Here is a 27,108-nt window from a genome sequence, read left to right as displayed (position 1 = left end):
CGGCTGGGTCACCCAGGCGAGGGTCTGATGATCTAAGACCGGAAACAAGTTGCGGCATTGGGTGTTTCAGAAACCAGCTTTTTCTATTAATTTAGTACACTTAAACATTTCACATTTTGAAGTATACGTTTTTTCATCTGTTTATATTTTATTTATTATTTTGTTTATTATATTATTTATATACAGATCTTTAATTTGTGAAAACTAAGCATTTAATAATCATCTTCATTATTGGGAGTGACAAGTGATATTATGCATTGTAATTAGTCTGCTATACTGTTATTTAGATCTAACTGATTTACATTAGCTATAAGAAGGCTAATACAATTACTTTTCAGAAATGTTCCATGGTATACCACTGAAGTACCGTGATATTACCATGTGATACCACCACTATGTTTTGGCTAAATCCAATTTCTCACACATTCTCCACAAGATGGCAGCATCAGACTGTATACGTGTTCTAATGGATTATTTTCTTTTGAAACCAAGAGTGAAATCGTAACCTCGTGTAATTACCTCACTGTGACAGTAGGAGGCGTAAAACACTACATTCTTTTTTGGTTTAGGCCTTGTAAAAGTTTAGAAGTTTCTAGAATGGGTAGGCCTGAATGACTCATATTATAATGTTTTCCTCAAGGACAAACTCACACAGAAAATACAATTGTTCTGATACAGAACAAAATGGCTTTTATTTTTCTGGATAATCAAAAGATTAATAAGATATTGTATATGATTCTCTTGATAAAATCAGAGTTAAATCTGCAACTTGCTGGATTGTAGTAGAGCACAACAACAGCGACTGTCCACTTTTTCAGTGGCCTCAGTTACATAAGTAGTTTTCCCACTCCCAGGAAAAATGATCTTATGTGGAAACATGAAGCTTGTTCATGTTCCACGAAGCATTACTCAACAGATTACTATTGACAACGAGTCATAAATTGTAGGTATAGAATGCATTCTATTTAATGTTTATTGCAAAATATTCAGATATATTCAAATACATAAGTTGTTTTAGACTGACTCAATACCATCATTCCCAATGCTTCATGGGATTGGTGCACTTGGAGGCCTGTTTTGTGGTGCACAAGAATATAACTTCAGGCAATAATAGTAAGCTATTTCAACTACAGCGTCCACCCTAATGTTTACCAACATAAAGACCGCTTGACAGGTCCTTGAACTGTCATTGAATGGTTGCACAACCCCAGAGCAACACCTGAACTGATCACCAGAATCCAGTTATTTTCTCTTTTTACATTATGGAAACATCAGTCGTGATTGGTTTCTCTTGAGCTCCATGCAGACCTGAGCTCTTCATTTTACAGCCATTAGAGATAAACAGCTTTCTCTAAAACATGCCACAATCAAATTTTGTTGTTAGCAAACTTCTCACCCAGTTTCATCTTATATTAACATCTCGCCCAGTTTCATCTTATATTAACATTTTCTTGCATCAGATTAAAATCTACAGGTAATAATTTAAAATTGCATCATTACGTATGACTATTTATTTAATTTAAAGTTGGTCTTATAAAATGGATGACGACTCAGTTGATGGCATGAATTTTTCCATATAGGGCTTACATTTAATTAGAGATGTGCATGTATGTCAGCTATAATGATGTTTCTCTGAACGGTACTGCTTTAGATAGATAGTAATTGTTCCAACCGTGAGAAATATTCACTGGAGTAAAAAGTGTGACAACAACTCTGATCTCCCTATACAGTATAATATAAATAGCATATATAATATATAGAATATGATATAAAATATCAGGTAAATATAGGCACATCGTTTTGTTATTGCAAAGTAAAACTAAAAAAAGTTTTTGTAATTGAAATAAAGTTAAATTAAAATAAATAAAATATAAATATTAGATGGAAAAACTTAAACTTAAAAAAAAACCTTGTTGCATTGACAATTAGACCTATCTATAATAAACAAATTGAAGTTGAAGTTTTTTTGTATTTTTTTGATGTAGTGTACAATGTTATTATTTATTATTTATTTATTGCTGAGTTTGCACACACAATTAATTTACTTAGCGTTCCGTCCAGTGATGTGAGGCGTCCTCCAGACGGCAACAGTTCAAACATGTGGTGGCCAGGGTGAGTACTGTGTTAGTTTATGCTAAAAAGGTAAATGTGCAAACACTTTCAGGACAACAATAATGAGCATTCACTCAATTTCTTATATACTCAAAAAGCAACATTACAAAGTCAAAGACAAAAACATACACCGCGGGTCATACAGTGAGTCATTGCAGGATGTGATGCATTGGCAATCAAAAATGAAACATGTTTTTTTCAGCCAATGATGTGAGAGAATACATGCATACATTAGCACGTTACTCAATAATACGTTAGCTGGGCGTGTACGTAAACGCATTGCTCGGTGTTCGTCACTAAAATGCTCTAGGCTTAGCCTGTACTTGGTAGGTGCGTAAAGTGTGGAAATTGACTGTGCTGTTGATTCTGGAACTACAAGTTGTCTCCTAGTATTTTTCAAAATAAGGACATTAAACTGATTTAGCTCGACAAGACTGAGATGTTACAGTTTAGGGCTTCAATTGTGCTCAAGGAGTTGATTCAAACCAGCCCTAAGCGTTCGTTCTCTAACATTATAAGGCACAAAAAGACTTTACCAAACGCGTACTGCTTCAGCGCTGCTTATCGGGATGACAGAACATCTAAATTAAAGGTTGTCTACAATGGAAGACCTTTTATTCAGCCTTTAGCTGGGAGAAGATTTCTGTGTACAAAGACCGATGGTGCGATTGAACCCACAGAGCCGGTGAAGAAAGATGAGACTGTGGAAGCGACGGCAGATAAGTACGAAATGTATTTATTTGTCATTTGGTCATGACGCATGAGATATTCAAGGTTATTGATCAGAAGAAGTATATGGCATGTGTTCAGCACACGAGCCAAAATATTCCTGAAAGGCTGACAACGTGGCGCTGTGTGTACACTTTTACTGCAAGTGGGTGGAGAACATGTGTAGTCTGTCTAATATTAATATATTAGAATTTGGTTAAGGTCACGTATACAGTGTTTCTTTCTGGTAATGTGGCACTCCCTATTACTATGTGAAGGACAGTCCAACGTCTTGACATTATAGTTTTTGAACGAATCTTTGTAAGTGAGTGAATCGGTCTCGTTCACCTCCATGCACTGACTGTATTTTCCGTTCACAGAAGTGTCTGCTTTTTGAAGCGCGTGACTCCTGTTCCGTTGTCATGACAAATCGTGTCCTCCCTCGAAATCGGATCTCCCCAAACTGTCAGTTAACTATTATCCTAAGTATGAATGATATTAATTTAAAATAAGCATAGCTTACTATAAAATGCGTACGAAAACACATTAGTGCATAATAAAACCAATTGAACGTCATTTCTTAAACTTAATTAAAGCAACACTAAGGAACTTTTCCTGTTCGGTCGCCCTACAGGTTGGAAGTGGAATTGTCCATTACCGCTGTCGTAAATAATTTCGCCGCCTGCAGCCTACTGTCGCACGCACACTCGCTGTTTATCTAGCACCGGCTTTGGAATGAACGATGTCCACTGAGGTAGAGTATGTTGCATGATTTCATGAAAGTATGATGTATTGCGACATCAGAAACGAAGGAAAACTAAATAATGACTATTGTAACGCTTGACGTAAAGCAAGTCAAATTTGTAGTTTTCTTATGTCTCATTCGAACTACAGAAACGCGACCCGGTTTGGCAAACTTGCATGGTGTGGTTATAGCAGATATAGGGTTGCAAAGCAAATCCAGAAGTGCCTTTCACCCTGTTACGACTTGGATGAACCACTGATACGATTTTGGAAACATTATTTTAAGGTAAAAATGTTCCTTAGTGTTGCTTTAATTGTTAATGTTAATTAATAAATAATAATAATAGCCTTTTAAGTGAATAATTGAACATTGGGGGTGACCCAATTTGTCACTACACCTTCATCAAAGACCAGCTATATAGCTCGAGCCAATTGTATTCGAGTGTGGGCTGTGAGCATTTCATTGGTTGAACGGACTGAACGAAATTTTAGTTTTTAAACGAAACAGCTTGGCAGCGTCCGAAATCGCATGCTCTCTTGACTAACGTTAGGCACTTATTTCGAATAAGTACTTCACGAGCACTAAAAAATATGTTCTATATAGTATGAATGTGTGTATTATGAATGTAATTCGGACGTCCTCTATTCGTCATGTTGTCATTATCATGTGACCTACCAGCGTCAGTTGCGTCACTTCACTGCCATTCTCAAATCCTCTCCTGTAGATTCATGGGATAGTAAAGTGTTCACTGCATGTTCACTGCATGTTCACCGCATGCACACTTCAAAATCTGGCTAGCCTACTATAAAGTAGGGAAATATATGATTTCGGATGCAGCCCTAGTTTATGAATGAATCGGCCTTCTCTTTTTTTTTTTTAAATAAAATTAATGAATGATGTATGTTTCGTGAGTGAAATAACCAAAAACATCTAATTCGTGAATCATCTCAATGAACTGGGGCGTTAAGAAAATGAATGAATTGGAACAACTCGTGATAATTGGAAGGAAGGTGCTCTGCAAATAATGTTTGTAAAGTTTTGTTCACACATCAACAGAAAACATCAACTAAAAGATTGATTTGGATCGATGTTTGTTCATCAAAGTGAAGGTTGATTAAAAACGATTAATCGACGATAATGTCAACCCAGCTCCAGTTATTGTTCTTGGTGTGATTGGCCTTTAGTCATTCACAACAAGAAAAGAAACTGTTATGAATGTGTTCCAACTCCATGCACACACAAGCTATTTAGGCTAACAAAATTATACATTAATTAAACGTACAGTATGGAATTTTTTCTCCACTAGGGGTCGCTAACCTATTTACAATAACAAAGGCGTAGTTTGATGACGCAACATTTGCTAAGAATTATGGATCTTGTCGTCAACGTCAAGCCGACCAATCTAATAATGTTTATGGGTGACTGAATACATCAATGTTTTTATCATGACTGTGATATGAAGCAGTTCGGGATTGCTAAGAGACAGCTATCAGCTCCACAAGCGACGCGAGTCCCGCGGATATAAAAGGAATATGGACATTTCATTCTACCGAACTACACGTGAGTGCAGAATTACTACTCACAGGTCAGTTTATTAGACAAATTAAACTTGTGAGGTAACGCAGCGCTGTTTCACTTGGTCTGACATTACACTATCACACTAAACTGCATTTGAATGTGTTGAAATGTGTTAGTTTGTCTGTATGAGACTAGCAGTAAGCTATCAACATTAGAATAACATACAGATCATATTCTAACATTTTATCATTGTTGAACTATATAACATTGATTAGTTTTATGTAAATGTGCTCACCTGTTTAATAAAGTACATGTAGGAGTGGTCGAAGTCTCGGATGTGGAGCTCTCGGCATCTCGAAAACACAGTGCTGATATTGATTCTCGTTTTAGTTCTCCTTTTTTATCCAAAGTCTGCTTGCCATGGTCCATAATGTTTGAACGAAACAACAACAGCGTGCAGATAGACATTGCGAACTACAGTGGTCCACGTCTGTCGTCTTGGTTACTATCAGACGGCTCTGGTTCATAGCTCTGGTTACCATGGCAGCACGAGCGGAAACCAGGGACAACGCGGATATGACGCCATTGACTGCGACAAAACGGAAATAAAGAAACGTGCCGTGTCTTCGAATTAAATGAAAATTTCTCCTGGTTTGAAAGTTGTTGGAAACAGTCGGGATAATGTAAGTAAACAACTAAAAAAAATATATAACATAGATATAGTGATTTTTGCTATTTTTAAAGCAAAAAAGTTACATATTGTGCCTTTAACTGAATGCACAGTAATAAGATCGGAATGCCTCAGTGTTTTTAGTTAATTTGTTGAGTGACTCATTCATAACAGAAAGTCTTGTTTCCTCCTGATGACTTGCAGAAAGTGCCACTAAATGATTTAGGGAACGAGTATGATTTTTTATGAATGCATGTAAAAGTTTTGAGTAACTGGAATGAATCATGATGAAACCACAAATGTTTAGCATTAGTGTGCTAAGTTGAAGAGGGGAGTGGCGGCGGCTCTTATCAGCTGCTACATTATGACTCCACACATACGGCAGCTGTGGAATGTCAATAAATGCACTTCCACAAACAGCCAGTGAGTGTGTGGGGAGATCTGCTACAGTGTTTTCAGTGGAGCATTCATCTCTTATATATAACCAAACTTATTATCCATGTTTATAGATGAACATATCCCTGGCAGTCTTTTCCTCATGCTCTTCTGTTTGCCTGTGGTTCACACAGTGTGCGTGACTCATCGCTCGTCTGTCCGTATGGATTATTTATAAGATGACGCAGAAGGCTCGTGCTGTCCTTGTAGAGAGACTTTAATCGAGAGCTTGATCATCCTCTCATGAATGCCATTCTGCCTCAAGGAGGAGCAAGATGACTGCTGTTTTCCAGACAGTCTGAGACAAAGAGTAAAATTAATGGTGGTTTTCTGCAATATTTGTTCAAATTTCTGCTGCCCTTGCCTACTCTGTTAATGAAAAACATGGGCATTGGTTCAGCTGGCATAATTAAAGTTGATGACGTGCAGCATAATCCTGTTTAGTGACGTGTTAATTGAACTTGGACTAATGGGTAATGCAGATTATTACAAAGTTAAAAGTGCTGTAAGGTTGTAATTACATGGATATGGTGTAGTGGTCGACCGCATCTAGTGTAGTCAAAATGTTAAAAATGTGACGATACCAGCATTTCCCCTCTAGCATTTTGAGCGCTGTTGAACGGTTTCTTAAACACCTCTAGACATCTATGTTGAGCACGGGAATGCAATGGCCAATCACAGACATCTATGTTGAGCACGGGAACGCAATGGCCAATCACAGACATATATGTTGAGCGCGTGAACGCAATGGCCAATCACAGACATATGTTGAGCGCTTGAACGCAATAGAGTGGTGCAGGTATTGACGTCACTTTGTTGGCCAACCGGCAGTTAGCATCACGCTGGTTCCCTCGACAAAAAACCAATAGGATTTTCCCCTTTGGATTATCGCTAAAAACAAGCTCTGCGATCAACAAAATTTTATGATACTTGCATGTTTTGTCCGTCAATACAATTATCACAGATACTCAACTTTTATGAATTTTGAAGCCTAAATGCAGTCGCCAGAAGTAAAAAGCTATAAACAAACTACACCACGGTCCCATGAATTCATCGTCACCATTACTAAGCTTCTGACACCTCTTTCAGTTTTTATCTAAAAACATTTTCCCAGAACGTTTGAGTTAGAATAGTTTGTAAGAGCACAATTATAACCATTCCCATGCTAGAGGGAAATGCTGGGATCGTCACATTTTTAAAATGTCAGTACCGAAGTCGGTACTTTTGACAACACTAACCCCATCCACCCATCCAATCCAATCCAATCCAAAATACCTCTATATAAACAGACCAGTTTTAACTGTGCTGTGTTTACTCATCATTAATTGGCTTGATACTTCTAGCGAGAAGCTGTGAGCTGACACCTGATTTCACACATTGTTTCATTCCATTCTGTGAGATTTCTTAAGACTGGTCAGATCAGTGTGGTAACGCACACACACACACACACACACACACACACATACACACACACTTAAAGGGATACTTCTGGGATACACTTAAAGGGATACGTCCTGTTTGAAGCAATCAACTCTGCATTCCTTTGGAAATTAGAAATTGATTGTTTTGTTGTCATGGGGATATTCTGTGTATTCAAAGTGTTTAAAAAAGGTGAGGTAAAAAAGGTGAAGTGTTAAAAAAGTGTTTAAAAAAGGTGAGGAGAGGTGAATGGAAATTTCAGGAGTCTGCTGCTGATGTTATGGGTGAAAGTGAGACCACAGGCTGCTGGTTTGGACCTGAAGCTGATCACCAGACACATGCTGTCACAGACTCCCAGAGCTACTGCTGTTGCCTTGACAACAAGACTTAACAGGTTATAATGGAGAAAGTGTGAGAGGAATATTTATTCTAGAATTGCTCTGATATATACTATGATATAGAGATCATTCTGCTTTAAATGCAGAGCTTGACGCTTACTGTTTTCCCAAGGAGCAGATGTGCTCCTAAGTTGAAAAATCTATGAGCGCATTAAAAAAAATAAAAAAAATTGAATATATGCACTTCAATTTCACACCAGATGTTCTTGAAATGTTTCTTATTTATTACATTTATGATACGTTAATTATCAGTGAAACTGAATATTAAACAAATAATATTATAATTAAACATATTTAATCTTTTCTCATATTTTCTTTAAAACTATAAACTTTTATCCCAATACTTCTGTGATAGATCCCTATGTAACAAAAATATTTGATTGACCAGTGTGGTTTGTCCAATCAGAATTTAGAATTAATTTTTAACATTAGTTTAGCTGTTTTCATTCTTTTGCTTTTAGTTCTGATGTTACATAAAGTGGCAATATGAAGATATTTTTGCTATTCATTTGTTATGAATAATACAATCTTTTCATTTGCTTCCAAGTTCCAAATAAAAAGAGAAAATAATCAAATAATAGTAATAATAATCCTCTTTAAAGGATGAAGTTCCTTTCATTTGTAAAGTAGTTATTTAGATCATTGGATTATGCAGAGATATGCATTACCACATGGTTATTTAATATAACTACATTGTGGTGGTACATACTATTGAGATGAGATGATTTGTTAGTTTTTTTCATACTACTGCACATCACTATTTTCATCAAGGACCTTCTGAAGGTCAGCAAACGTTTCTCTTATTGATCTGTGAAATGTCAGTTCATCTCTTGGGAATCCCAGAAGGCCTTTCTGCTCTCCACCTCTATTAGATTGGCTCACTTCTATATTAGGAGATTTCAATTCTTTCTTTTAGGTTTTTTGTGTCTCAACACTCTGGTCTTCATTCTATTTCACACATTCATAAGGCAGTTTGCTGATTATTTTTATTCCACATGTAGTTGTAATGTTCCATCATGATGGGTTTGGTGACTGGATATCTAGAGCACAGAAATGCTAACATACTCTTGAAAATCATTAAATCAGACCCAACCCTGCTCCTGCCGATCGACTGTCCTGCACAGTTAATCTCCAACCCTAATCAAACACACCTGCCTTTAATTTTCAAGCGATCCTGAAGACGTTAATTGGTTAAGACAACCCCCATTAATGCTATACTCATAGAAGCAGGAGAGATACCTTTGGAGTTGAGAAGAGAGAAACTGGCGATGGTGTATTGGATTAGATTGAAAGGAAGTGGGAAAGAAAACCCAGCAAAAGAAACAATACAGGAATGTTGGGAGTATTCCCAGTTTCAGGGGCTTGGTTTTGGATGGACAAGAGAAATGAGAGTGAGGGAATATAAATTGGAAGCCTTAAATTTCACCACGGCCAATCCAGTTAGTAGAATTCCACCATGGCTCTTTCCAGAAGTAAAGGTTGATATTAATATATTGGAAAAGAAAAGAGAATGGAGAATGGAGGAAATAGGAGTTAAAACAAACCTTTACATAAGAAACAGTTACTATAATTATTTAAAGATTTATACAGACGGATCCAAGAATAAACAGGAATGTGTGGGAGTTGGAATATATATACCAGAATTTAAAATCCATTTCTCCAAAAGACTATCTGACCGGTTATCAGTGTACACAGCAGAAATAGTAGCAGTCATTATTGCACTACAGTGGGTTGAAGAGGTCAGACCTGATAGGGTGGTACTGTGCACAGACTCTTTGGCCGTAATTAAAAGTATTCAGGCAGTAACATCAATAAGAGAGGATCTACTAATAGAACTTTTTAACAGTTTATTTAGATTACATCGGGGTGGCATAAATATTCAGTTCTGTTGGGTGCCAGCACATGAGGGGGTTAAAGGGAACGAGATGGCAGATAAACTGGCCAAAGAGGCACTGCTAAAAGTAATTATAATTACAATTCCATTAGGAAAAGGCGAAGGTAAAGCAGTGGTTAAAAGGAAAGGTCTTGAAATATGGCAGAAACGATGGGAGGAAGACAGGAAAGGTAGGAGATATTATAAAATACAAAAAAGTGTCTGTATAAAGAATTACATGGAAAAGACCAGGCGTGAGGAAATTGTAATGACAAGACTGAGAGTGGATCACACAGGGCTGAATGGCACATTATTTTTAATGGGGAAAAGGAATAGTGAGAACTGTGAAAACTGTGGGGTTAAAGAAAATGTTGAACATGTAATATTGTACTGTACATTGAATGAAGTGGAAAGACAGGTGCTTAAAGATAAGGTTCAGGAGGCAGGGAGGGAGTGGAATCTGGTAGGGATACTGGGATCAGAAGGAGAAGGAATAAGAATCACTAGGAAGGCTCTATTTACTTTTTTAAAAAACTCAGGGTTATGGAGTAGAATTTAAAATGACATGATAATACACACTCCAGTACAGTAGGTGGCGGCATGCACCTAAACGTTGTTTGCAGTCCGCCATTAAATAAGAAGAAGAAGAAGACGTTAATTGGTTGCTTCACTTCAGGTGTGTTTTGCTGAGTCCCAATTCGCATACTATCCATCCTAAATAGTATGCGAAACTAGAATTAGTACGTCCCAAATCGTAGTATGTTGAAATGAGTATTCCCAAGATACCCGGATGGTCTACTATTTCCGGTTAGAATTCGAAGTGCAGATCAATGCACACTCTAACGGCTAATATTGCCCACAACCCATTGCGTGCGGGAGGGAGGAGCTTTGTGGTGATGGTGGCAGTGTTGCCAACTTAGCGCCTTTGTCGCTATTTTTAGCGACTTTTCAGACCCCCTTAGCGACATTTTTTCAAAAAAGCGACTAGCGACAAATCTAGCTACTTTTTGGACAAACCTCAGTAACCTCTAAATGTTGCCAGCACAGTCCTGCGAGCGCGAGTTTTGCTTTCTCCCTGCCGTCACACACCTCTCTCTGCGTCTACCCTGTTCAGTGAATGGCTGAGAGAGGAGCAGCAGCACGGCAGCTTACAGACGTGAATGAGCAGTTGTGCTTTATTGGATATTCGGCTATATTATATTATTATGTTACTAAAATACAGTATGTGAGCATGATTTTAATGAGAAAAAACATTAGGCAGGCAGAACGCAAGTACGCCGCGATGACGTCGTGAATATGCTAATTGACGTATGACGTCATCTAGCGACATTTAGCGACTTTAAGGGGAGGCGTTAGCTACTTTCCTTTGAAAATAGTTGGCAACACTGGATGGTGGTGATGATGTAAACATGACAGTCGGACGCAGCAGCGGAGATGCGCCCTCAGTTTTTAAGTGTAAGAATTCAAATGTTTAACCCTAATTAAAGCTATATTTAACCACACTGACTTATTTGTTGTAATACTGTGGCTGTACAAATGTTAACTTTATCAGTCCAAATAAAAGACACATGGTTACTACACTTTTACTATAGTAAAAGCATATGGTTCATTTTCATCGGGGTATTTTTGAGTATTATACATAATGATGAAATTAAGTTTAAAATATGTTAAACAATAGTTATACTATAAACTTTAAATATTTTAACTCAGAAAATAAGTAGCTTTCGTTACACACATTGCACACGATTGCACATGAACGTCAGAACCAGCCGCCTCACAAACGACCTGCGTTTGGTTAATCTACGACGACGCCCTGCTTCACTGCTCAATTTGGTAGAACACATTGTAAATGTATTGTGGAAAAAACGATGAGGAAAAAAAGATAAAAAGATGGGAATAGTAAATAAAATTATATTGGATATGAATGAATGAAATGTAAAATGTTCTGTTAACAGTCGCGGTGTGCGTAACTAGGCAACCACGTTCAAGTTCACGTTGCATGACGTCATCGAAGTAAGTCCCAGAACGTGCATACTCTTTTGCTACACACTCAAAAGTATGTACTTTTTCCTCACAAAAAAGTACATACTTTTAGGTCGTAGTATAAGTAGGCGAATTGGGACTCGGCATTTGAGGGTTGGAGATGAACTGTGCAGGACAGTCGATCGGCAGGAGCAGGGTTGGGCACCCCTGTTCTAACTGTTAGAACATGTTGCCTTTTTGTCTTTTATAAATCAGCCTTTGGATTTTTTTTTAGTATGGGTGCAGTTGCTCTGATGGACCTTTGTTTAATCTGAGATTAATACTGGCCTTGTTTTAAAATCTAGTGAGTAAATATTTTACTTATTACTTATTTATGTGCAAATTTTGTGATAAAAATCCTTATTAGAATATTGTGCCATTTGCAACATTTCGAGCTTTCCAAATTGGTCCCTTATTTAATTTAGAAGCAGAACTGAGCGTTTGAGATTGCCTGTGTTTGTCCTTCAGGTGAAGAAATCAGTTTGCCAAGTTGTCAGAAGATAAAGAAGATGTCTTTGTTGTTGTATTCGTTTGAGGCTTGAGGGGATTTCTCATGACTGATAACATCATGTTCTAGGGCTGCATGATTTATCGAAATGAAACCGCACCTGATTACGAGAACGGCTCTGTGATCAGTAGTAAATGCTGCTCCATCTGAACGCCAAAGGGTGGTCTCACCCAGAAACTCCAAATATGCCCTGCGGTAGACAACACACATCATTTCAGGATATATGGGCATCATACTATCGCTGTAGCTGAATAAACACGTTGACATGTTGTCTTTTGTTGGTTCATAAATGCTTCCGATATTTGGAAATATGTTTGACGCTTGTTGCTTTTTGAAATGCACGTTATAAGCAACTCAAACTTGCATTGCTTTCAGATGGAGCAGCGTTTACTACTGATCACAGAGCTGTACGTCACTGACAAGCTACTGCTACACTTTAAAAAAAATAATCGCAATAAGCCAAAACGGGTCAAGCGCAATTTCACGTTAATTGCGATTAATCGTGCAGCCCTGGCATGTTCAATGCTTTGAATCACTCCCAATGATCTCTATGAAGTGAAACATCAGCTTCAGCGTGACGCGTTGATCGTCAATTGAGCCTTGTGGCACTCAAATGGCGCTTTTCCATTACCAGTACCAGCTCGACTCGACTCGCCTCGCCTCGACTCAGCTCGGCTCGGCTCGCTTTTCGCTCCGTTTTCCATTGCAGATAGTACCTCCACAATAGTACCTGGTCGTCATAGCGACGCCGCAGGAAACTGCCGTGACTTAATCTTTTACGCGAGACGCGCCCGCTACCCACACACACAGGACAATGGAGGAAATCGAGTGTATGCTGTTTTTGGATGTTTTTGTTTTTGTTTTTGCTGTTTTTTATTCAGGATACTGCGTCTGGCGCGTGCAATGATGACGCAGTGAATAGTGACGATTCTCTCTGACCAATCAGCAGTCAGCCGTGATTTAACGTCACATTTTAGTATCGCCTCAGCTCGCCTCAGCCCGCTTAGAACCTCGCCGGAGGTGGTACGAAAAAAAGTACCTGGAAGCAGGTACAGGTACAACTTTTACACAGTGGAAAACCAAACAGAGCCGAGTCGAGTCGAGCCGAGCCGAGGCGAGCTGGTACTGTGTAGTGGAAAAGCGCCAAAAGTTAAATTAACACCTTGTTTAATTCTTAAATGAATCAGTGTTTAATATGAGTTTTTATGAAGTTCAGAAGACATCAGTCACAATGTTTTAGTTTTCTCTCTGTGTGTAACATGATGCATGGCTCCTTCAGCATGACACAGGTCAACCCTCTCCAGGAGATAACTGAACATGGTGTCAATGAATATATCTGAGGCAACGAGGGGTTATACCTTTTGACTCTTTGGCCTGAAAATAACAAAAGGATGGTGTGTTTCTGTGCCAAAACATATGGTCTATGTGCCAAAAGTACAATTTAATGCCATCTGTGCTCTTGATCACCTTTTATCGAGTATTTATTTGAAACCGTGTCTTTCACTGTACTTGTTGAGTCATGATAATTTGTTGTTGGAAAGCCATCCGTTGACTTTTGATTCACCGCTGACAACTAACCTCCTGTCGCTTGAGCTCTCTCCGGCGGTTCGGGTAATTGTCCAAAGCGACAGAGTGTGAAAAATGGACTGAGCTCTCGTCCTTGTGTGCCGGGGAACTTGTTTTCCAAACCAGTGAAGATATTGCTAAAAGCTGTCATTGGCCCCTGCAGAGAATTTTTTTTTAATCAGATTTTGATCATTATAGCAACGATACTACTGTAGATGAATAGGCTATAATGCAATGGCACATAAAGAAAATACGAGTGGTGCTTGATTAGTTGCCAGGATGTTGCTATTCGATTTGCTAAGTTGTTCTGTATTCATTTCAGCTTGTTGAAACTCACATAGCAGCAAACTCTAGTTTCAATAGGTCACCCCTTTTAGGTCGTCTTTGGGATTTTTATTGCTCATTTTGTCACATGCACACATGCACTTCTTTGTGAGCTGGTATTTTCTGAATCAGTCAGATTGTTACTTTCAGTTTTCCACTATTGCTGTACATCTTAGTAACTGGTTGTCTGGCATGTCAGTAAAATCTAATGCCTCAATAACAAGTCTGTCAACAAATGACTAGGATTTTCAGCACAAAAGGTGAATGAACATGAAGATGTGATACCTGCAATTAAAGTTATTATCTGATAAGTTGATCTCCCAGCACTCTGTCAGTAAAGTGAAGTTATCTGACATGTGAAACCCGCAGTGAATGTTCTTCTGAATTGCACGTGGTGCAGAGGTGCATGCTTTCTCAACCCTAAGGGCCTCACAGAGGCGCAACCGAAGTTTCCACAATCCTCCAGAGCGTCACTTGGCAGTTGGCACAGCACCGTAACATTGGAAAAATGTGCACGTTTTTTTTGCAAGGTGGGGCAAAAACAATTACCCCCTAATCCAATTACTTTTTACTTGAGCAAAAAAATGTATACAATGTTGTAGGGTTGAGCAATATAGCCTACATTAATCAAATCAGTATATTAGAATTATTTCTGAAGGATCATGTGACACTGAAGACTGGAGTAAGGATGCTGAAAATTCATAAATTACATTTTAAAATATAAAATGTCTTTTAATTTAAATTGTATTAATATTTCTAAATATCACTGTTTTGACTTTTTGATATTTAAAAAAAATATCATATATATACATACATACATACATACATACATACATGCATAAGTAAATATATACGCAAGTAAATTGCGATAAAAATCTAGTAAAATAATTGTCATGTTAGTTCTTCCAATCCTATCACTAAATGAACATACTGAAAAATTATGTTGAATCATTTATTTATATGCACCAATATACAGTATCAGTTCATAGTAGTTCAGTAATATTTACCCAATACCCACATACATTTTCATTTATGGAAAAATGCCAAGCACCTTTGATTCTGCGTGAAATTGATCTTTTGAATTGATTCACTTAAACGGACAGTTTAAATTAATTCAAGGAAATGAACAAGACTTTTCAACTCTGGTGTTTTTGTTATGGTACTAAAACATCCCTGTCTCAATGCTCTCATACTCATAAGTTTTGAGACAAGGACAGATTGTAGAGCTAGTCAGTTTTACAGCGTTTAGTTACATTAAATCTTAAACAACTCTGAACAACCTCACCTACAGTACCTGTATCCAGAATACGTATTTCCACTTGGCACAAGGTTTAGATGAAATACCACTGCCAGCAGCAGTAACTGTAGAACACAGTCTGTCCTTTCCATATCCCCTACCTGTCCCATGCACTCTGAAAAACAAACACTTTACCCTGAGCCTATACTGGCCATTGTATACAGTGGCTAATGCACCAGGTTTGTTTCAGTCTTCACTGAGAGCTGTCAGCTGAACATAATTTAGGCAGCAGCTTTATAGGTTACAGCATCTGTCACTGGAAAGCAAGTTATTGAACTTGTAAAACAGTTTTTGAGGATGTTGTTTCGCAACAAATGTATACTCTAGTAACCAGGGTACTCTAGTGTATGCTCTACTATATGCTCTAGCTCACCCCAAAATGAAAATTGTCATGTTTCTCAAGGTCTACGGAAGAAGAAATTCTTAATGGATTATTGACTAACTGATGTAGTATTGTTCTCACTTCCTATACGTACAGCAGGGTTGGATGGGCATCTAATGGTTCTCTTGAGGACAGTATAACTACCAGTATGTTACTCATCCAGACAATGGACCAGATTTATCAGACAGTGTGTGGATGGGCAACTGTTTGTTACAATTCAGAAGGTTTGGATCTTTCACTTCCAAATGACTTCCTGGCACTTTGAGCGCCATGTCAGTGTATCCTCTCTTCTTTTTTTTCTGAAAAAGGAAAATATCAAAATATCAAATATTTTTTTTTAATATCAGCCTTCATCTTGCTTATTGACCATTACATAAAACATGGTTTTCGACTGTGATAACTAATGTGCTCACTGACACTACTGCTATTTATATAGCACATTTCCCGTTATGAATTATACCATTTGGTCCGTTGGGTCAGATTGCTTTCACACCTCAAGAGAACCGCCCAATTATAGTTCGCTTGCAATTGGGCCGAGACCACCTTGTTCAGGCATTTTTTGGTGCGGATCCAAGCACGATTGTTGTGTTTACATATACCTAAACAAACCTGAACCAAGGGAGAAAACGCACCAGTTTCCGAAACAAACTCTCAGGTGTGAAAGCACCCTTATTTGTATCTTCACAACTTGTTTAATTTTTTTTTATTATTATTATTATTATTGAACAGCTACTTGTAAAATCAGCTTTTCCTCTAATGCAAGTAGCAAAATTCATTATCAGTTCATATATACTTGGTGTATACTTTGTGATGCATTGAAGTCAAGACCTCCTGTGTCAGAATCTTTTGATCGAGGACCAGATGGGAACTCTGTTGATTGAAACATCGGCCTTCCCTGTACGAGTTCACAGATAGGAAGAACATAAGCCATGAATAGCATCAAGTGTCCATTAATACCACCATGAAGTTTAATACGCTCTGAGGGTCAAGCTGTTTAGACAAATAAACCAATAAACAACTGTTAACTTGCACAGTGTGCAGTAAACACAATCAAATGCCTTGTGACCACTTGTGTAATGAACAAAAACAGGAAGTTCTATATAGTTAGATGGTGAATATGTATTTTCAGTTTCATATATCCTCATTTCTGGGAATATACTTCCTCTCCTGTGTGTTTTGCATAAATGTGATCAATGCAAGGTCAGTTATCTAATGCTTTTGTCCTTTTTCCCTGTGAATGATGGCATTGAGTCATTTGTGAGCATTTATCCAGGAGACTTTGGTGTTACAGTGCAAGTTATGTCAGGTTCCTTTAGTTTAAGCCTATCACTGACCATTATTAAAGGGGTCATGAACTGGCTTTTTTAATTTTTTTTATATTGATGTCTGAGGTCAACTTATGACGTTCGCTTGGTTTTTACATTCAAAAACATCAAAATGAAAAAGTAATAGGCTATTTTCTACCCTGGTTTTGAGCCTAGCTCCTGAAACGCTCGGTTTTTATGGGCGTGCCGCATTGAAGACTTGGAAGTAAACACCCACTGCTATGATTGGATAACAGTTTTGCATATTATAATGAGTTTCATGTAATGCGCAAATCGGTGGGCAGGGCTAAACAGGCAGTGTTGAAGTAGGCGTTGATCTTCTTCTGCGGAGGCGGTGTTTGATACCCTTTGACGTCATAGATCCCCACTTTGAAAAACCTGTCGTTCGCTGTGCCTGGTGTCAATAACAGCTTTTATTGGACTAACAAGGACGTTTTCAGTTCTGAAACTTACAGGATATTCTTATAGTATGATGACTTCTTATATGTCAAAAGCTCAAGGAAAATTTGATTTCTCAGTTCATCACCCCTTTAACCAGTTACAAGCTTTAAATCTGACCTCACCCAATAGAAATGACAAAGGCTAAAGGTGTTGTATGTATTGTCAAAAAGGTCAACATAATCTTTGTGATCATTCTACATATGCATCGTGATCGAATCTCCCTTGAAACGTGGAGGAAATATATAGTGTTTGAGGCTTGCCAAAGTTAGTTTTTAACAATTTGCTTTAAACTACGTAATTTTCTTGGATAAATTGGTTCCACACTGTTTTTTCTATGCTGTGCGCTTCATATTTTCTGATTTTTAACTGTTTCCCTCTATATAGAATGACATTATATAGATCAGTGTTTCCCCACCATTGACAGAATTTTCCGGCAATCCATGTTTTAACTGTTAAACGGTAGAGGGCGCTATTATGCATCTTCTGAAAGAGTACAGAATCTCTGGATCAAAACACAGGCGAATAAGAAGCAGAAATAAGTGCAAGAAGCATTGCATGTAAAATAACGTGATCATCAATTGTCAACAGCATATAAATCAAAACTGCCTAACGTTACCGAATAAAATGTCGACCCAGGACGAGGTACAGTATATGACTGTGAAGCTTTGGGGGTGTTGATGGACTCGAACTACTAAATCTGTTTTGATCATCGTTCTGAATCCTATCCAGACGTAGTCTTTGACAAAAATTAGATTTTCTCAGCTTTTTGTTTAAAATGTTGCTTGTTTTATGAAACTTACTCACATTCAAGTGTTGATTAAAAAAAAGAATGCATGAAGCTAGAATAATTTTGCTTGTTTTTAAAGCATATGCTCTGTTCTTTCTTTTGATATATTGTATGTTCAGATATTCATACAACAAAATATTCTGGGGGCCATGACATTTTTGTGAAAGTAATCAAAAATTCTGCCGCTGCCTGGCAACTTTTTGAAAAAAAATGCTGGCAGGGAAAGAGTTAACAGATTAAGATGATGGTTATAGTGCCCCACTCATGTACAAATGTAAATTACCGTAAATGATTAAACAAAGTTTGTTGTTAAATAAATATTTTGAACCGATTACATTGGTCAAACAAATTGTTGTCGGTTACTGATTTATCAGTACCGCCAACATCCTTATTATTATTTGAAAAAGATCATGAATATCATAATTTAGTAATTAATTACTTTCATTCTGATTTAATGAATTTCAAATTTGTGATTTAATAAAATGGACATTAAAAGATTTACACAAAAGTCTTGATTATTTATTTGAATAATTGTGCAGCTTTAAAATTGTGCCACCAAGTTCCCCGCTGTCGGGTGACTGTCTCTGCACGGTCTGTGGTTTTTGGTTACGTGCTGGGTTTGTCTTCTCTGAGCTGTCAGTGGTGTGTAAATAGGCGCGTAATGTTTGTTTTATTAAGTCTGCTGGAGGGCGATGAGCTATCAGGCGCTCTGAGAATCTCTGGAATCCCGTTTAGGGTCACACACTGCAGAGACGGAGAGACAACCGACAAAAGGAGAGGAGAGTGGACAGATGTGCTGTTTTGTAATTCATAGACTTTTAGTGCTAAGTAGATCCCAAAGGTCCAGTGTCGATGATTCACCCATTTCCCTTTTTTCGATCTTTTGTTTTTCATTAGCCAGAACTACAAACCGACTGTTTCAGCTGCAAGCTGATACCGCAATTCTGATCGTCACACAATTGATTTTGAATCACATAACTCAGTTTGTACTTCAAGTGACCTCACTTCAAATTAAATCGAAGTTCATCAGTTCTTTGTCTGCATCCTGCGTAATATAATATCAATTTAATTGGAAAAACAAACAAAAAATAGTTTTTTGCATAATGACTGTTTGTGGGTTGTATCGTCAGATATTCCTGTGTGTAACTTTTTTTTGTTTTTAGTTTATTTTTCTGCATTATCTTTTATAAAATTCTCTTTTTCATGCACTTACTCTTACAGTAATGTTCCATATGTATTTTTTGGCAAAATGTTGATTTCCACAGAAAATAGTGTCAGCTAATCCATCATTTTGCGGGGCCAGGCATGCAGTAAACATTAAAATACTTTTAAAAATACTAAATACTAAAGACTGATGTGATAGTATCTGTGTAAGTTTATATCGCTTTGTTTTCATTTAAATTTCATGACAATGTAAAACCGATTAACCCTGTATTTTGGCATGAAACATATCTGAAAAATATTTGTCATAACTGTCTGTGTGCTGTCAACATGAAGGGAACTTACATCATTAAAGCATAACCAAAAGCAGAACACTTACAACAGTAGTCCTAAGCAAACACGATTTATAGCTTTATAGTTTTATAGCTATAATTAACTGCTTTTACTGAATTATTCATAGTAAGTGCTTGATTGTATCAATTTATTTGGTTTTATTAGGTTTGAGTTGAAATGATTCTCTGTAGTAATCAGTTACGGCAAATTTATCAACAGCCTTTTTTTTTTTCTTTTTTTTTAAACCTGAAACATTCCTAATAATGTTCAATTATAAGGCAGGCCAAAAACAGAAATAGACCCATTTGGGGTCAGTAAAATTGCTTTTCAAATGTTTTTGAAAGAAGTCTCTTATATTCACCAAGGTGACATTTATTTGATCAAAAATGCAGTAAATACAGTAATATTGTGAAATATTATTACAACTTAAAGTAATTTTCTATTTTAATATATTTTAAAATGTACTATTTAACAACATTATAAATGTAGCCTATTTACTGTCACTTTTGATTGATTAATGCATTCTTTAATAAAAGTATTAATTTCTTGAAAACCACCGTACAGACCCCAACTTCTAAACAGTATTTATACGATCTGTTTTCAAAAGAAGCAAAAGCAACTGAATTTAGTACATTATACATCATGAAAGGCTCTTGATTATATTTTCTCAGCATTTTAAGTTTGTCATAATTCATTGATATGTTTGTCATATGTTTCTCATTCATTCTGCATGTTTTTCTCTCCCCCATTGCTCTGCCTGCTGTTTGTTTGTGTGTAAGTATGATTTGAATCGTCACTTCCAATCTTTCACCTCTAGTCTACAACAATATCAATCCTTTCTCAACAACTTTCCTTTCTCTGTTTCATAATCCTCACAAATGAACCCTAGTGATCAAAACCATCGTTTGTCAGTACCATATCCATGAAACCTTTAGATGTGTCCTCAAATAAAATGCATTCAAATGAAACATAAAATGAATAGAGCTAATAGAAATGAAGTTTGGGAAAGGAAATGTTATTAGTGTGTGGTGTAGTGGGAAAGTGGTCTGTGAGAGGATGTTTTGGTAGGAAATACAGTCCTGGCCAGACTCTGTTGTGGCTCAGTGTCATAGCAGCTTACACAGAGCTCCATTAGACTCAAAGCCATCTAAATGTGATAATGCAACGACTCTTAACGGCTCTAAGTTAGGTCGGCTCTTAATAGAACTTGGCAAATGTGAGTCTGACTCTGCACTATGCTGCATTGCACAATGCTCATGTGTGTTTGCATTGCAGAAGACCTGTAACATGATCTTTGTAGATATCAGCACAGTTAGAATATACGTGTTGTCATATTTTCATGGAAACACTAAATAGACATTTTATTGATAATTATATTTATTTATTACATATTAAATTGGCTATTTACAAAATATATGTATATGTCCTGTCCCAATTACCTGTTTTAAAAAGATTTTTTTTATTTCGTCAACACAGGAATATCAAGAAATATCATTGGCTTTTTAACTCTATTGACTCTCCTTTTTCTGTTAAACTTTGTTGCATGGCTCTGTTTCTCTGCAATAGGTTTTTCTCTGAAATTAACCCCAATTAACCAAATATTATAGTGTTCAAATACACTCCAGGCTGACATAATATGTCATATCCTGTGACTGTAGTTTCTGTCATGGTAAAGGTCATTTTCTAAAGTCAGATGACTCAGTGCCAATGCTCTTTTCTCTCTTGTCCCAGGAGAAGGAAGGCTGGCATTCTGCCCAGCTTGGAGGACCTGCTGTTTTACAGTATTGCAGAAGGCCAGGAGAGGATCCCAGCTCACAAATTCATTACCGTGAGTGACAGCACTCCTCTTTACACATGTTTAAATGCACAGGGATAGATATTATCGGCTGTAGCATGTTTTGTTTACATCTCCTGCTAGTAGGTCAACTGTTCCTTGCAATAGTATGACCGAAGGGAGGACTGATGGGGTCAGTGTGTACAGTTACTGATGTGTTGTTGCTGTTATCAGCGCCTCTAAATGGGGCACAGAGCCATATTTCATTACACCAAGGTTATTTTATCTAACCTGGCTTACAAACGATGTAAAACCCCACTGATAAGAGTGTTCTGATTGATGATAGTAATGAATAATGGCATTGAAAATGAGCTGTTAACTCTTATTTGTGCTTATGGAAATCTCTTGTTTATGTGTGCATTCAGGCACTGAAGGCCACTGGACTTCGGACGGGAGATCCGCGGCTGAAAGAATGTATGGACATGTTGAAAGTCACCCTCAAATCCACGGCAGATGGCGTAATGCTGGACCGACATCTGTTCAAAAAGTAAGTTGACACTGTTTTTAATGTGCTGTAGTATATTCAGGATATATGCACGCCACGGTCATGGAAAAAGCTGGACATTTTGCGGGCCTAGAATGATTAGGAAAATATATTAAAAAAATAGCATTGAGCAGCTCTGATCGTGTGTAAACTACTGTTCAAACGTTTGGGGTCAGTAAGATTTTTTTCTTAAAGTGTTGAAAGACATCTCTTATGCTCACCAAAGCTGCATTTATTTGATCAAAAAATAAATAACAGTATTCTAAAACATTATTACAATGTTTTCTGTTTTAATATATTTTAAAATATAATTGATTTTGCTGGGTTGATTCTGATTCAGATGTTTGAATTTGTGAAATGTCATCTTTCATCATACCCTAATTAAAAATGGCTTGGTGGACCAGCATGAATTTTTCCTGGTGAATCTGGTTGATCATCAAACCAATTCTTCAGATGGTTAAGAAGTCAAGCACATTGCATACAGTGTGTATACTACATATTATGTACTGCAGAACTATTAGTATGATCGTATAAATGCACCTACAGCGGGGGAAATAAGTATTGAACACGTCATCATTTTTCTCAGTAAATATATTTCCAAAGGTGCTATTGACATGAAATTTTCACCAGATGTTGGTAACAACCCAAGTAAGCCATACATACAAAGAAACAAACAAAAATAAGTTCAGAAATTAAGTTATGTGTAATAATGTGAAATGACACAGGGAAAAAGTATTGAACACATGAAGAAAGGGAGGCGCAAAAAGGCATGGAAAGCCAAGACAACTGCTGAAAACTTACAGTAATTAAAAAGCAATCCAGCCCCCTGTCAGTGGAAATGAATAACAGCTGGTTCAGTCCCAAATGATGGCCTACAAAAAGGTCTCATTGCCAAGGTGTCACACAAGACACATCTCATGATGGGTAAAAGCAAAGAGCTGTCTCAAGACCTTCGCAACCTAATTGTTGCAAAACATAATGATGGCATTGGTTATAGGTGCCATTCTAAGCTTCTGAATGGTCCAGTGAGCACTTTTGGGGCCATAATACGGAAGTGGAAAGACAATAATTTCACAATAAATTTGCCTCGACCAGTGCTCCTCGCAAGATTTCTGATAGAGGAGTGAAAAGAATAATCAGAAGAGTTGTCCAAGAGCCAACACCAAGTTGTATGGTGTTTTTAGAGTAATGTGCACTGCCATTTCTCCTCCAAATATGGTGTGTATTATGGCATCCAAACAGTTCAATTTTGCTCTCATGTGACCACACTATATTCTCCCAGTATTTCACTGGCTTTTCCAAATGTTGTGCAGCAAACTTTAAATGAGCTTCAACATGCTTTTTTTTCAGTAATGGAGTCTTGCGTGGTGAGCGTGCATACAGGCCATGGCGGTGGAGTGCATTACTTACTGTTTTCTTTGAGACAACAGTACCTGCTATCTGCAGGTCTTTTTGAAGCTCTCCACAAGTGATCCTTGGCTCTTGGACAACTCTTCTGATTATTCTTTTCACTCCTCTATCAGAAATCTTGCGAGGAGCACTGGTCGAGGCAAATTTATGGTGAAATTATTGTCTTTCCACTTCCGTATTATGGCCCCAAAAGTGCTCAATGGACCATTCAGAAGCTTAGAATGGCGCCTATAACCAATGCCATCATTATGTTTTGCAACAATTAGGTTGCGAAGGTCTTGAGACAGCTCTTTGCTTTTACCCATCATGAGATGTGTCTTGTGTGACACCTTGGCAATGAGACCTTTTTGTAGGCCATCATTTGGGACTGAACCAGCTGTTATTAATTTCCACTGACAGGGGGCTGGATTGCTTTTTAATTACTGTAAGTTTTCAGCAGTTGTCTTGGCTTTCCATGCCTTTTTGCGCCTCCCTTTCTTCATGTGTTCAATACTTTTTCCCTGTGTCATTTCACATTATTACACATAACTTAATTTCTGAACTTATTTTTGTTTGTTTCTTTGTATGTATGGCTTACTTGGGTTGTTACCAACATCTGGTGAAAATTTCATGTCAATAGCACCTTTGGAAATATATTTACTGAGAAAAATGATGATGTGTTCAATACTTATTTCCCCCGCTGTATCATTAGCCCAACTATATTTAGCCCAAATGCAGTTTCCCTGGTAATTCAAGGTGAGAAATTATTCATTTCTCAGTCAAAATAATGCCCTGCAGGTGAAAAGAGAGAGATAAAAAAGTGCTTTCTCCTTGCAAGGTTTTGTTTAACAGGATTCTGCTTGAAACTGATGACTCTGTGTGGACCTGTCTGCTGACAAACACATCAGGATTTTAAAACAGTCCCCACACATTTAGATAATACACATAGGTGATTGATTGCATATATTATACTTTGCATAAGAGTTGTGGTTGATGGGCGGCACGTTGCATCTTATTGATAGTTAGTAATCGCTGTCTTTTGGCAACACAAGCGATCCCTGACAATCTGCTCCCTCTAGCTTTGTGTCACTCTTCTGGCATGATCCATAAACACCTCCCTCCATAACCAGCCTGATAGATGTCTGTTTTTCAGCTTTTACCGCCCCGGTCGATCTGTCTGCCACTGACAGCTTCATTACAGACTGAAGAGATAGATGCAGTGGTGTCAGCTTGTAGAAGCTTGATAGATTATGGCAGTGAGTGACCTTGCATGGCGATCAAGGCAATAAATAGACAGAGAGAGACGATATATAGAGAGAGATAAAAAAAAATTATCTAAAAATTTGACTGACGTGTGCAGTAGGAAATGTTAAAAAGGAAACGTGGATGAAAAAGAATAACAAAAGAAAGATAAAATGAAACCAAATTCATGTATTTATTCCGATATGTGTTAATGTGAAGCCCTAGACCACTGGGACGAAGAAAAGCCAACGAAATAAAAAAACAAGTACAAGTACTTAATGAGTGAGAGCATCTTTAGTGAAAAATAGCAGGCATTATACAGTATATAAGGCTCGGATACTGCATACACCTGCTGTTTTAAAAAATATATATAAATTAGTAAATTAAACAGTTTGTGAAATGCAACAATAAACATTAAATTCAAACAGTAATGTGCTGCATTTTTGGCACAAATACTCATTACATTACATGTTTAATTTAGTGTGTGGTGTCCATTTATGATCTTGAAGGAAAAAAACCCCAGATGATTTCACATTTTGAAATCAAATATTCTGTAAAAAAATTCTTTATATGATTAAATAATTAATCAAGAAAAACTGTTCAAGGTATGTGTTCTTTACTTTTACTCTGGAAAAGGAAGAAGTCAAGTTGGGCTCATTGCATTGTGGGATATAGTACCTACCGCCATGTGCTCTGATGTACGATGCATATTTTTGCAAAAGTGGTTGGATATCCAGGTTTTCTATGACTACAGATTGTATATGGTGCACAGTAAACATACTGCAGAAAATAGTAGGATGCTAATATGCTATTTAAAAAAAAATTGGTTGCTCTCTAGCTTCTCCTGCCCTACAGATATAAGTAATAGATTATCTTTTGAACATCCACAACCACATAAATCTGAGCAGCAGCACAGTGCACAACTATTGTGAGCTTGTCTGTCTGTTCAGGGACCTTGGTGAAGCAACTGGACCAATATTTCAGACACAATCTTAGGGGACGTTTGAGTTTATGATGCCTGTGAACGCTGTACTTTTCTCTGCTGCAGTGGAAGTGAATCACCCAGCTCTGTGAAACCAGCCATGGCTTCCTCTCTCACGCCATAGATGTTTTGACATTTTACAATAAATCTTTCATCTTTCAGCGAGAAATATGCATTGGAACAGATTCAGCGTTTTTCTCCTCTACCTTTTGATCAAATTGGAAATAAACATTTAGCTTCCTGAGGAGGGAGTGTAAACAATTGCTTCAAGAAAGAGTTTTTCTAATGTGTGTTGCATTGATTCTTGAGGGCTTTAATTCATACAAAAGTGTTCACTTTTATCATTTGTCTCCCTAAAATGCACAACTTTGATGGCATAAAGTAGCCAGTTTATGCAGATTGGTCATATAGTGGAGTTAATAGTTATGTCTAATTTAAGTAACAGATTAATCTCGGTGTATAATTACTCGGGAGGGAAAAAATTACACAGATAGACAAAAATACATTCTTTCCCCCATAAATGCTGAGCAAGCCACTAGTAGGTATACATTCTTCAGCTCTGTGGTGCTCTTGTTTCTTCAGGTGTGTCCAGAGCAACATTGTTCTCCTAACCCAGGCCTTCCGGAAAAAGTTTGTCATCCCTGATTTCCAGACCTTCGCCTCCCACATCGATACACTTTATGAGAAAGGCCGTAATCTTTCCGGGGGCCTGGTAAGATGAGAGAAATGGAAATAATAACACTTCAACTAAAATGTTTTTTTCTACTTGATACAGCCTTTGCTTCTGCTCACTTCTTTCTTTTGATCACAGGTTGCTGACTACATTCCCCAACTTGCCAAATTCAGCCCAGATCTGTGGGCCGTTTCCCTTTGCACAGTAGATGGACAAAGGTATGAATCCTACACCTTCATCTACTGACAGGAACTACTTATTTTAGCATGAGATTTAGATTATTTTAGGTTAATCTACTTATTTTAGCATCATCTACTGAGATCAGTGAATGGTTTCACTGCATTTGTCACTAAAAAATCTTTGAACTGCAGTTGTAGCATTACATTTTCATATTTCAACAAGCTTTGATAATCATTTTGGGTATTTATTAACCAAACCACTTGAACTGCGCTATCACTCACCATTCACTATGTACATTAT

General features: G+C 37.4%; 1 protein-coding gene across 4 annotated transcripts in view; it reads left to right on the top strand.

Annotated features, from left to right (window-relative positions):
* The first annotated feature begins 2,388 nt into the window (after positions 1-2,388).
* glsb (glutaminase b) overlaps positions 2,389-27,108 on the top strand; it is a 52,928-nt gene continuing 28,208 nt past the window's right edge. For 2 of the 4 annotated variants that reach the window (XM_084121267.1, XM_084121269.1), the window contains exons 1-5: positions 2,389-2,835; positions 21,762-21,852; positions 22,224-22,345; positions 26,538-26,667; positions 26,767-26,846. In XM_084121267.1, the coding sequence (XP_083977393.1) occupies positions 2,552-2,835; positions 21,762-21,852; positions 22,224-22,345; positions 26,538-26,667; positions 26,767-26,846 (707 nt within the window). In that variant the 5' untranslated portion in view covers positions 2,389-2,551. Of the gene's footprint in view, positions 2,836-21,755; positions 21,853-22,223; positions 22,346-26,537; positions 26,668-26,766; positions 26,847-27,108 lie in introns of all 4 variants that reach the window. The other 2 variants (XM_084121266.1, XM_084121268.1) reach the window with 2 other exon arrangements.

Source organism: Abramis brama, assembly GCF_963993115.1.
Source record: "Abramis brama genome assembly, chromosome: 8".
In the NCBI taxonomy this organism is placed as follows: Eukaryota; Metazoa; Chordata; class Actinopteri; order Cypriniformes; family Leuciscidae; genus Abramis; species Abramis brama.
This window is presented reverse-complemented; position numbering and strand designations above follow the sequence as displayed.